We start from the raw sequence: 12185 nt of genomic DNA, 5'->3' as shown, positions 1-12185 counted from the left end.
TACAAGAGAGTCTTCAGGGAAAGAGGATCATGCAGATTGCATTTCCTCCTGCACTTATTCCCTCCTCTTTTTGCCAAACTGAGCGACCTCTGTGTTGTCAAGCGTTCATGTCTTGCCTTAGGTTTCTATGAACTGGATTCCTGTCATAATTGTGTGAAGGTGAATTTCCACTAGGTCACCCAGAGTATTTTGAATAGGAGCCTGATAAATGTCGTCAGTGTTGCCCATATCAAATGCTGGCACTGAAGAGACTGCTGATAAAGTTCATTAGACTTCTAAATTTTGTGTATGGAGTGGATCAATCACAGTGAGTGATGGAAGAGTTTTGTCAGATTCAGACATGGCGCTTGCATAGCCTTGCACCCATCTCCTGTGAGATCTGTCTGACAACTGACTCTCAGCAAACTCTCTAAAAATATTGTTTCCCGAAATGACCGTGGCCTTCTTGACACTTGCTAACCGCAGCACACAGCCATTGCTTTGGAGAGGTTGTTCTGTTCTCCCTGCCCTGGCTGTGGAGGTTTGGCAAGTCACAGTGGAAGGCTAAAGTGGGGGGAAATGTAAAGGTCAATGCAATGGCACCGTGTGTTTTGGAGAGCCCTATCCTGACCCTTATCTGGATGCAGAGTAGGGGTATCGGTCTCCTGGTACGGGGAGATTGGAGCTGAGAGCCGATCCAGGCGTTTGTGCTGATGGCAGCGTGACGACAGGCAAAGTTCGCGTTAGCAACGCGGAGACGTATGGCAGGGAGATGGCCCGTGGCTGGGTCTGTGTGTGTGCAGGATCCAGCTTTGGATGTCCAGGTGAAGCGAGGCTGCAGAGAGTCTGTTGAGCTGGTGTAAATGCATTCTGGATTTGTTTTCTGGACGTGAGAAGCGATGTGATTTTTCCCACAAAATCCTGGGGAGAGCTATGCCTGTTTTGGGCTGCTGATCCGATGTTGCTCACTGCAGGCAGACAACTTAATACCACCAATGGAGACAAGCTGCTGCCAGTATGGCTTTCCTTAGTGTGGAGGGGTGTTCTTGGACATTCTTTGGGCATTTCCCTGTGGGAGCTGGCCCTAGGTTTAGCACAGGGATTCACCTGCTGCTGGGCTCTGTGTACGGAGATCTCTGCCCTGCACGCTGAGCTTGGTCTGTGTTTGCCTGTGGACTACAGCCACAAGTGCCTGAAAGCCTCCTGCTTTTCAGCTTTCTCTCTGCTTCTCAAACAGAGTCTGTTTCTGCAAAAATGATTCACGACCAATGCAAGTGAGGACAAAAATCTGCCAACAGCCTACAAATTCTTGCAAAGCAGTGGCTCTGCTGCTTTGACACTGGCTTTTCTCACCTGTGGGTCTGGTAAGAAACACTGGGCTGCTCTTGCGCCTATCACAAAGCCTTTCTTGCTCTGTGGTTTCTTTTCCTGGGAGTATCTGAGGCTGATTCCCTGTCCTTTGAAAGCAGAATACTCTTGCTGATGTTTTTAAGACACCATTTGCATCAGGGAAAGGGCAGACGTTCCTGAGCAGCAGCAGAGATCACTCCCACTCATTTCTCTCCTCTAAGCAGATGCTTTTTAAATGAGCCTTTGTTGGGAGAGGAGGAACAGTTTTGTGGTTCCAGGCTGAGGCTGCCACAATGGGGCATGAGGGTGCGTTGCTGCTCACGCCATGGAGGGGACTTTTGGGGCTCTAGGACACATCAGGAGTCTGCCTGTGAACTGGTACGTGCTCAGCTGAACCGTCCCTGCAGCAGGGAGTGATTGTTACTGCTGCCCCGTGGCCAGAGCACCAGGTCTGTGGGCGCTGCGAAGACTGGTCCCTTTGGAAGGTCACTTTGCAGGGGGATAATGGTTTTTCCTGGCCAAGTGCTCAGGCCTTGCAGGAGGGCTCTGTAGGGAGCCAGTGTTCTGGTTGTGCCCCTGTGACCCCTCTCTGTGTGCTCTCTCATGGCTCAGCCTGATCTGCCCTGGCCCTTCCTTCTGCTTTTTCCCCCTCTTACTGACAGCCTCACTGGCACAGCAAGCAAGCCTCCAAAAATGCCAGTTTATGACTGTTTAAAATAAAGAAGTTTGATAACATTCCTGTGGATTGCGCTGTGCTGGCTTCTACTCCCAGGAGCCGCCGTTCACACGCTGTAAGTCAGCCGGGGAGAGATCTGGGGGAAGCAGTCTGTAGGTTGTGCTGCCAGGCCCCTTCTCTGTGATCTCTCTTGTGACACAGCCCCATCTGCCCCGTTGTCTGCTCTCTGTCTTTTCCCCTGTGCCTGGCTGTCATGGTAGGGCAGCAAGAAACCCCTGGAAAATGCCAGACTGGCATGAAGTCCAGCTTGAGGATTCCGGCCCTTCCCTGAGCACAAGTACCACGAGAGAATGAGGGAGCATCAAAATGTAAGAGCAAGGTGAGCTGAAACAGTGAGGATTGTTTCTTTTGCAGAACACTTTATTTAATCATTCCGTGCAATTAGATCAGAGGGATCTGTTTGCAGTTGTAGGGTTGGTATCTTCACGGCCAGTTGCAGCAGGAGCAGCTGGTGTCAAAGACGAGACCGCTCTGGCAGCTCTCCTGGAAGGTTTCTCCATTAACGCAGTTGTAGAAGCTGCTCTTGCTGGTTGGATCTGCATAGATGCCGTTGGTCTTGCTAGCACAGAAACCGCTACCAGCAGAGCCGCCAGTATTGCCACTTGAGCTCCCGCTCCCACTTCCACTTCCTTGGCTAGGAGCTTGAGTGATTGGAGGATTGGGATGAGCTGGAGGCACACAGCCTGAAATAAAAGCAGGAAAGGGCTTATTTTTGTGTTGACAGTCTCTCAGCCCTCCCCTCCCTCCATAGGCTCTTTAATGGCTGACATCACCACTCAAGTGTGTTCCCTCAAAGTCTGGAGGGGTTCACACCAGGCCTTTGAAACATCTGGACCCAGGTCCAAGTTACAATCTCTCTCTTTTATCCCAGGGGATGTAGAGAGAAGGGATCTTTCCAGGGCAATCCCTAGCGGTGGCTTCCACAGAAAGTCTTTGTCCACCAAGGCCCCAGAGAGAAAGCTTCATGGGTCTCTAAGCCCTGCATCAGCAGTGAGCTAGGGAGCCACCTTCAAGAAGCACACGCTGCTCAAGTTACTCACTGCTGCTTTGCAGACCGAGACCGTTCTTCAGGGTGGTGATCAGGGGATATTTGCCCTGCTTGCAGAAGGTGCCAGTGAAGTCATCCATATCAAGGGACCAAACCATAGCACCTCCAAAATTGTTCTTCTTCAGCCAGTCAATCTGCGCAGTGCCAGGGGAGAAATTCCAGTTAGTCTGCAGACCTGCTACTGCAGATGGCCTCCTGTCTTATTTTTTGTGCAGCCGCACATCCCACCGTACCTTGATGTTGAAGCTCTTGATGTTGTCATAGCCAACCCATTCACTGCCCTTGTAGGCATAGGGCACGTCCTGGGGGGCATCCCAAGCCTGGGTGGCTCCAGAGTTCAGGAACGTGCAGATCTAGGGAAAGAAGGCAGAGAGGGAGACATTAGCAACTGTCCTAGAAAAAAGGGCAGTTGGAATATTCCATGGGTCCATGGGTTAAAACTTCCTTCCTGAGTAGTTTGAGGAGTGTTTGTGTTCTTGGTGGCCTAGGTGTGTAGAAGCACTCATACCTCGTAGTAAGCCAAGAATCCAGACTGCCTTGTGTAAGGTCCAGCTGGCCCAGGTCCTGATATTGGTGCCCCAACAGCAGTGTCAGATGGGTTTTGGAGGTTGAAGCTATGTCCATAGGTTGGGAATCCAACAAGGAGCTTCTCAGCTGGAGCACCATTGCTCTTCCAATAGTTCATAGCATAATCCTGTAAAAAAACCATCACAGTTCAAGTCTCCGCCAGGATTGGTAGGCAGGAGGATGAGTCCTTTAACTTCTGATCGGTAGTGTCATGATAACCATCTGTGACACAGTCGCGGCAAATATACTTACGACATTGAAGTAGATGAGGTCACCAGTGTCAGCTGGGCCTTTGTACAGAGGGCTGTTCTCCCCCGTGCGTTGATCCCAGGAGCCGTGGAAGTCGTAAGTCATCACATGGAAGTAGTCCAAGTACCTATGGAGAACATCGCTTCAGTCTGTCCTGGCCAGCTCTGTCACCCAGCCCTGGTTGTTCCTTTATGCTGGCTGTTTACCCCACCACATCCCTGGCCACCTCCCCACCTTCTGCAAATCTGAGTTCTTCAAGATTTGTTTCAAGCTGCCTTGTAAGGACTGGAGCCAGTTCTGTCCTCCAGAGGAGGGAGGCAGAGATCAAGGCCAAGTGGGAATTGTGCTGGTATTCTGGGAACCGAGAGGTTCCCTGATGACTTTGAGCAGCCTGTTGTTACACTTCTCTTCCCGAGGTGTCCCTGTTCCCACCAAACAAGCACCACTCTCGCAGCGTTATTGCCTTACGCAAAAGAGTAGGGACCCCAGACACAACGTGGTTGGTGTCTGCCAGGCACAGTTTCCCTGAACTGCGTGAAGGAAGACCACTCTTAAGTGGTCACAGAAACGACACCGGAAGGTTTGCTACTCACTGTCCCAGCTCAGCAATCTGGTAGCCAGCCTGAATGTTGGAAAGTCCTGCAGCAACAGCGGCGGTGATCATGAGACGGGGCTTGTTGACCTGTTTGGCTTCCTGCTCAAAGGCTGCCAGAATTTCCTGAGGGATGCCAAGAAACAGCTCTCAGCGTGGATTCTCTGGGCTCAGGCTTTGCATCTGCCCAGGGCTCTGGCCAGAGCTGTGCAGAGCAGAGGCCTTGACCAAAACCTACCTTCACCAGGACGGTAAAGAGACTCTTGTCCTGGGATGGGCTGCCCCTGGACCCAGGATACTCCCAGTCAATGTCCAGCCCATCAAATTCATACTGGCGCAGGAATTTGATGACGGACTGGATGAAGGTCTGGCGGTTCTGGGGAGTGGAAACCATTGTGGAGAACCTAGGGAAGGAGAGCAGGACAGCGTTGAGGTTTGGTTGGTGCCTCTTCCTCCTTCTCCCTCCCTTTCCAGGGTGCTGTTGTGGGAAGGAGATGGTTTGAACTTACTTGGCTGTCCCAAAATTCCATCCTCCAATCGCCAGGAGGGTCTTCAGATTTTTATTCCTGCAAAGGGATGGACGGGAACATATTTCACTATAAGGAGCAATTTAGTCTTACCAATTTCTGACATTATACAACAGACATTATAAAGTACAGTGCTCTGGCTTTTTGTGAAAGATTCTGGTGTAGCTGTCTTTTAGGCTGTGGTCTCTTGGTGTGAACCCCAAAGAGGAAGTTTGCAGCGCACTGAGTCACTGTCGCCATCCTGAAATGCCCGGTGCTGGCAGCCTGCTCTGCCCTGCCCTCCCTTTCCCTCCCCATCACTCTCTGCCTCTTCTCAGCGTCCCTCGATGCTGCATTGGGCAGAGAACAGATGCAGATGCCCTCTGCTCTCGGTACGTACTGGTTCTTCAAGCCGTTGAAGGATTTGTAGAGGGTCTCATCATTCCATTCGTAAGTTGTGATCTCATTGTTGGACATCCCAGCAAAGGCGTAGATCAGATGGTCACACAGGCATGGGTCGATGTTGTCTGGCATGTATTTTCCCAGGCCAGGTCTGTACTGGCCCCAGTTGGTGAAGTAACATGACAGCACATAGGCAGTGCCTGCAGAGAAGCAGAGGAGGTGGGGTGGGGTTGTGCTGCACTGAAGAGACACCAGTAACTTCAGGCAGAGTATCGTAACCAGATCTGATGGAAATGCCTGGGCAGTGTTTCCTTGCAGGGTAAGGAGTTCAAGAAAGTGAAGCAGGGTTGGTTGTCCCTCTCAGAACTGGCTCTCAGGGATAATAATGCATTTCTTTCCCTCCTACTTTCTTTCAGTAGATGAGACGCTCTAGGAGCCTCTTGCACCCTGAAACTCATCCCTCAGTGTGGTTCTGAGTCAGGGTGTCTTCCCCAAACGGAATCTTTCTCCTTTGCTGCCACGAGAGGAAGAACAGAGGCTGAAGGGATCTCTGGGGAAGGGCCTGGAGGGTGGAAGGCTCTTTGCGTGTTTGCTGTGCCGCCTGTTTGACCTGCCTTTGAAAGCTTCTGCAAAAACCAAGCTGTTGCCTGCGCTCATGCTTCATTCAAGCAGAGCAGGAAGGGGCTGCTACGCGGAAGCCTGCGTGAAAGCAAGCGAGATATTTGCACTTTAGATTGAGCGTGCCATCCTTCATCAAGCTTTTGTCTTCAGAGCCCCCACCGCTGCATGCCTGCCTCTCCTTCCCCCCGCCATGGCTGGTAAAAGAATTAGGTAGCAAGTCTGTTCCAGTTGCCTGGATGTGCCAAAGCTGAGAAGGGTTTGGTAGATTTTTTTGGAGGGGTTAGAAAGCACATACCTATCTGGGCGTTCAGCAGGAGGACCAGACCTGTAAAGAAAAAAGTGTGCCATTAGTCTTGGAGCTGAGAATACGGTAATGCCTGAAGGAGCAGAATCTCTCTGGTATAGATCCTGTAATGCAGACAATACAATTGCTTCTGTCCCTGGGCCTGGTTTTGCTCCTCTCCGTGAGGCTCTGTCTGAACCCAACATAACCCGTCTCCTGCATCACAAGTCATTCTGCTTGAAGGGGACACTCAGAGGAGCTCATGGTCTTTAACAGCTCAGTACTGTGCTGCTTCTTTCAGCTAGGGTTCAGCAACAGGTGATCTTGATGCCTGTAAGCATGGCTGCAATAGCAGAAGGCTTTTGGAATATACTCTGCCATGGAGACAGTAATGCCTTTGTCTCAGAATGACCAGCTTTCCTCCTCAGAGGGTCATTTTCTTGCTCCACGATAATTTTTCAGTTTACTAAAGAAATTAAATCAGGAATTTGCATATCTACAGAAGAAGAAATTGAATCCAAATGTAGTGCAACATATAATCATCCCGTAAGTAACTGCTATTTTTTTTCCCTTTCACGGAAGAGACTGTGCTGCATTTTTAATCCCCAAAAATCTCCTCTATAGCCACCCAGTATAAAATGGAAAGAGCCACAAATACTTGTCGAAAAGGTGGAGAACTAAGTGTTGAAGCAGGACTTACCGGTAAGCAAAGTGAGCTTGGCCATCGTTGACCAGGGCTGATCTGGAGCAGACCGTTTCCCTCTTTTATACGCTTCTCTCATTTCATGCCAGTCTCGTGTCAACAAAGATGCACAAACATTACGAAACTTGGCAAAGATCAGTATCACAAGAAAATGATACCAGTACAATGGACCTCAACACCCCAGCTGGGGACACCACTATTATCAGGCGGTGCCGTGTCATGGTGCTGCAAGAGCAGTGGAAGAACAAGATTAGATGGCTTTTATTCATATAAATGTATTTACAGCGACAGGCTTTGTGTCAACACCGGCGATTACACAGTGGATGGGTGGCTGAAGCGTTCACCTTGCGCCGTCGTTTCTCTGCCCGGAGGCGGCAGGCACTGCCAGCCCCAAGGTGGTTTACAAGGGTTTTGTCTCCTTGGCTGGGCAGCCAGCGAGGCAGGGCTGAGTAGGGTTTGGGCTCAGGGCACTGGGCTTTTTGGAGGACACAGGAACTGGGCTCCCTTGCTGTAGGCAAAGTGTCTGTCAGGATCCAGGGGGCTTTGTGATCTGAGCTGTCTCTTGCCCACACCATCTGAGCTCGTGGTCACTTCACAGAAGGGCAAAGGATTTCCTGGTGTCCCATAAGGAAAAGCAAATAAGAATCAGCTTCTGCTAAGTTGTTCTCTCTCTTGTTCTTTGGGTGTATTGTTATCAGGAAATAAGAAAAAGAAGGTGAAAAGAGTGTTTTAACACAATGCCTTCAACAATTAGTCTACACCTGGCCCAGAGCATGGATGCTTAGCAGCCTAACAAACAAATGGGGCAGTGTCTTGCCAAGATAATTTTCCTCCAGGAGAAGCACTGTTTTTTGGAGGTCAAGCTCTACGAGAGAGACTCCAGGGACACAACATCATGCAGGTTGCATTTCCATCCCACACTTATTCCCGCCTCTTTTTGCTCAGCTTTTTCCCAGACTGAGTGACCTCTGTGTTGCCAAGCGTTCATGTCTTGCTTTAGCTTTCTGTGAAGCTCCATAGGGAGAAATCTCTTTTATTCTATATAAGCTTGTCAGGGGTTGTTGTTATGAAAGGCTTTTTTTTTTTTTTTTTTGAAAGCAATGTATCTGTTTTAGCTTAAATGTCTTGCTTTGTTGCTTTCTGGCTGCAATGTCTGTCTTCTAAGCATATCTGAATGGGATTTTTTAAAAGGCAGTTACAGGTGCTGAAAATGATAGTTTTGTCTCAAAATAGTCTTTCTTCCTCTTTGTTTCATCTTCAGTCCAGGTGGAGACTCAAAGCTATCACTGTGCTTGAAGAGATCTGTGGTTTCTTTCCTTTCGTACGCCAGGCACTGTCAGGGCTAGTGCAAATGTCGGAGGAAGACACAGCGGGCACATGACCAGTTGCTCTGCACTGAGTCATTCTTTAATTCCTACTAAGATGACGTGAAGGTGAATTTCCAGTAAGTCACCCTGACTTGGTTAAAAGGGAGCATGGAAAAGCCGTCAAAAGTTGCCCATATCATCCCGTACTGGCACTGAAGCCACTGACCAGCAGGTTAAAATGCGTTAGACTGAACCTTCAGGTGTCATGCACGCTCTGGATGAGATACAGCAGGTAATGAGGGACCACCACCTTCAAGGAGTACTTTTCCAGTTTGTTTCTTGGTTGATAAGGTAACACAGTACAAACTCAGTCGGCATAGATTTGGAAAATTCCCGCCTTGGTGACCTCTGGAGCCTTGCAGGAGAAGGTCTGTTATCTGTAGAAGTATGCTTTAGTGTGAAAAGGAAAGTATTTAGGGAAGGATCAAGGAAACTAATTTCTGTATGTGGCGGTAGCAAATGTCAGCTGGTCAAATCCTGAAGTTTTTGTTCAGGAGTTTTTCTGCCTTCTTTGTCATAAGAAAGGTTGTTTGCTACTGGTTCCTGTGGGAGTGGTAGGCCTGAAGTAAGGGCAGAAGAATTGGTCCTTGCTGAAAGGATTCAAGTTAAAAAAGAGAGAGGTATGCATGCAAGAGACTTTGCACATGTTCCTGTAGCTGAAGTGATGGGTTTCAGAGAGATCCACCAGTCTGGATTGTTTCTGCTCTATGCACCAACCAAAACTGTCCTTATGCTCATTCTGTGACTATGCTGAGACCAACTCTGTCTGCCCTTCAACTCCCTGGGCTCTTTTCTGGTGGCTCATGGAAAGCAGATCCTGATTTTCGTGTTGTCTCCAGCTGGGCAGTGCCCAGGTGTTCCTTGCCTCGTGTGGACCTCCAGGATAATTCTTTCAGCTTTCTCATCTTTTCAGGCCCAGAGGTTTGTCAGAGTCAGGCATGGCGCTTGCACAGCCTTGCACCCATCTCCTGTGAGATCTGTCTGACAACTGACTCTCAGCAAACTCTCTAAAAATATTGTTTCCCGAAATGACCGTGGCCTTCTTGACAGTCGCTAACCGCAGCACACAGCCATTGCTTTGGAGAGGTTGTTCTGTTCTCCCTGCCCTGGCTGTGGAGGTTTGGCAAGTCACAGTGGAAGGCTAAAGTGGGGGGAAATGTAAAGGTCAATGCAATGGCGCCGTGTGTTTTGGAGAGCCCTATCCTGACCCTTATCTGGATGCAGAGTAGGGGTATCGGTCTCCTGGTACGGGGAGATTGGAGCTGAGAGCCGATCCAGGCGTTTGTGCTGATGGCAGCGTGACGACAGGCAAAGTTCGCGTTAGCAACGCGGAGACGTATGGCAGGGAGATGGCCCGTGGCTGGGTCTGTGTATGTGCAGGATCCAGCTTTGGATGTCCAGGTGAAGCGAGGCTGCAGAGAGTCTGTTGAGCTGGTGTAAATGCATTCTGGATTTGTTTTCTGGACGTGAGAAGCGATGTGATTTTTCCCACAAAATCCTGGGGAGAGCTATGCCTGTTTTGGGCTGCTGATCCGATGTTGCTCACTGCAGGCAGACAACTTAATACCACCAATGGAGACAAGCTGCTGCCAGTATGGCTTTCCTTAGTGTGGAGGGGTGTTCTTGGACATTCTTTGGGCATTTCCCTGTGGGAGCTGGCCCTAGGTTTAGCACAGGGATTCACCTGCTGCTGGGCTCTGTGTACGGAGATCTCTGCCCTGCACGCTGAGCTTGGTCTGTGTTTGCCTGTGGACTACAGCCACAAGTGCCTGAAAGCCTCCTGCTTTTCAGCTTTCTGTCTGCTTCTCAAACAGAGTCTGTTTCTGCAAAAATGATTCACGACCAATGCAAGTGAGGACAAAAATCTGCCAACAGCCTACAAATTCTTGCAAAGCAGTGGCTCTGCTGCTTTGACACTGGCTTTTCTCACCTGTGGGTCTGGTAAGAAACACTGGGCTGCTCTTGCTCCTATCACAAAGCCTTTCTTGCTCTGTGGTTTCTTTTCCTGGGAGTATGTGAGGCTGATTCCCTGTCCTTTGAAAGCAGAATACTCTTGCTGATGTTTTTAAGACACCATTTGCATCAGGGAAAGGGCAGACGTTCCTGAGCAGCAGCAGAGATCACTCCCACTCATTTCTCTCCTCTAAGCAGATGCTTTTTAAATGAGCCTTTGTTGGGAGAGGAGGAACAGTTTTGTGGTTCCAGGCTGAGGCTGCCACAATGGGGCATGAGGGTCCCTTGCTGCTCACGCCATGGAGGGGACTTTTGGGGCTCTAGGACACATCAGGAGTCTGCCTGTGAACTGGTACGGGCTCAGCTGAACCGTCCCTGCAGCAGGGAGTGATTGTTACTGCTGCCCCGTGGCCAGAGCACCAGGTCTGTGGGCGCTGTGAAGACTGGTCCCTTTGGAAGGTCACTTTTCAGGGGGATAATGGTTTTTCCTGGCCAAGTGCTCAGGCCTTGCAGGAGGGCTCTGTAGGGAGCCAGTGTTCTGGTTGTGCCCCTGTGACCCCTCTCTGTGTGCTCTCTCATGGCTCAGCCTGATCTGCCCTGGCCCTTCCTTCTGCTTTTTCCCCCTCTTACTGACAGCCTCACTGGCACAGCAAGCAAGCCTCCAAAAATGCCAGTTTATGACTGTTTAAAATAAAGAAGTTTGATAACATTCCTGTGGATTGCGCTGTGCTGGCTTCTACTCCCAGGAGCCGCCGTTCACACGCTGTAAGTCAGCAGGGGAGAGATCTGGGGGAAGCAGTCTGTAGGTTGTGCTGCCAGGCCCCTTCTCTGTGATCTCTCTTGTGACACAGCCCCATCTGCCCCGTTGTCTGCTCTCTGTCTTTTCCCCTGTGCCTGGCTGTCATGGTAGGGCAGCAAGAAACCCCTGGAAAATGCCAGACTGGCATGAAGTCCAGCTTGAGGATTAGATGGCTTTTATTTGTATAAATGTATTTACAGCGACAGGCTTTGTGTCAACACCGCCGATTACACAGTGGATGGGTGGCTGAAGCGTTCACCTTGCGCCATCGTGTCTCTGCCCGGAGGCGGCAGGCACTGCCAGCCCCAAGGTGGTTTACAAGGGTTTTGTCTCCTTGGCTGGGCAGCCAGCGAGGCAGGGCTGAGTAGGGTTTAGGCTCAGGGCACTGGGCTTTTTGGAGGACACAGGAACTGGGCTCCCTTGCTGTAGGCAAAGTGTCTGTCAGGATCCAGGGGGCTTTGTGATCTGAGCTGTCTCTTGCCCACACCATCTGAGCTCGTGGTCACTTCACAGAAGTGGAGAGAATATCCTGCTGTCCTGTCAGTAAAGGAATACCAACTCAGCTTCTGAGAAATCATTCTCCCACTTGCCAAGATAATTTTCTTCCAGCAGAAGCACTAGTTTTTGGAGGTCAAGCTCTGCAAGAGAGACTTCAGGGACAGAGGATGATGCAGGTTGTATTTCTTCCACACTTATTCCCTCCTCTTTTTCCTCAGCTTTTTCCCAAAATTCAGTGACCTCTCTGTTGCTAAGTGTTCATGTCTTGCCTTAGCTTGTGGCATTCTGTTGTTTTCAGGATGCAGTATCTTTCTTCTAAGCATATCTGAATGGAATTTTACAAAAGGCACTTATAGGTGCTGAAAATGATGTTTTTAACTCAGGAGATTCTGTCTGCACACTCAGGGCTACTGCAAATGGTGGGGTGAGACACAGTGGCACATGGCCGACTTCTCTGCACTGGGATGTTGCTTAATTCCTGTCACAATCATGTGAAGGTGAATTTCCAGTAGGTCACCCAGGCTTGGTTGAA

At 49.9% G+C, this 12185-nt stretch overlaps 1 protein-coding gene across 1 annotated transcript; it reads right to left on the bottom strand.

The window, feature by feature from the left end:
• Positions 1-2404: 2404 nt before the first annotated feature.
• On the bottom strand, positions 2405-7115 carry LOC104479334 (acidic mammalian chitinase-like). The gene is made up of 11 exons (XM_086765619.1): positions 7034-7115; positions 6346-6375; positions 5428-5629; positions 5031-5087; positions 4760-4925; positions 4523-4647; positions 3933-4056; positions 3622-3807; positions 3347-3466; positions 3106-3247; positions 2405-2748 (listed from the first exon to the last, which is right to left on the bottom strand). The coding sequence occupies exons 1-11, from the start codon at positions 7113-7115 to the stop codon at positions 2489-2491; spliced, it is 1494 nt and encodes a 497-aa protein (XP_086621745.1). The 3' UTR covers positions 2405-2488.
• Between the last annotated feature and the right edge of the window lie 5070 nt (positions 7116-12185).

Source organism: Chlamydotis macqueenii, chromosome 23 (genome assembly GCF_036417535.1).
Source record: "Chlamydotis macqueenii isolate bChlMac1 chromosome 23, bChlMac1.mat, whole genome shotgun sequence".
NCBI lineage: Eukaryota > Metazoa > Chordata > Aves > Otidiformes > Otididae > Chlamydotis > Chlamydotis macqueenii.
The sequence above is the reverse complement of the archived record's forward strand: the minus strand, read 5'-3'. Positions and strand labels throughout refer to the sequence as shown.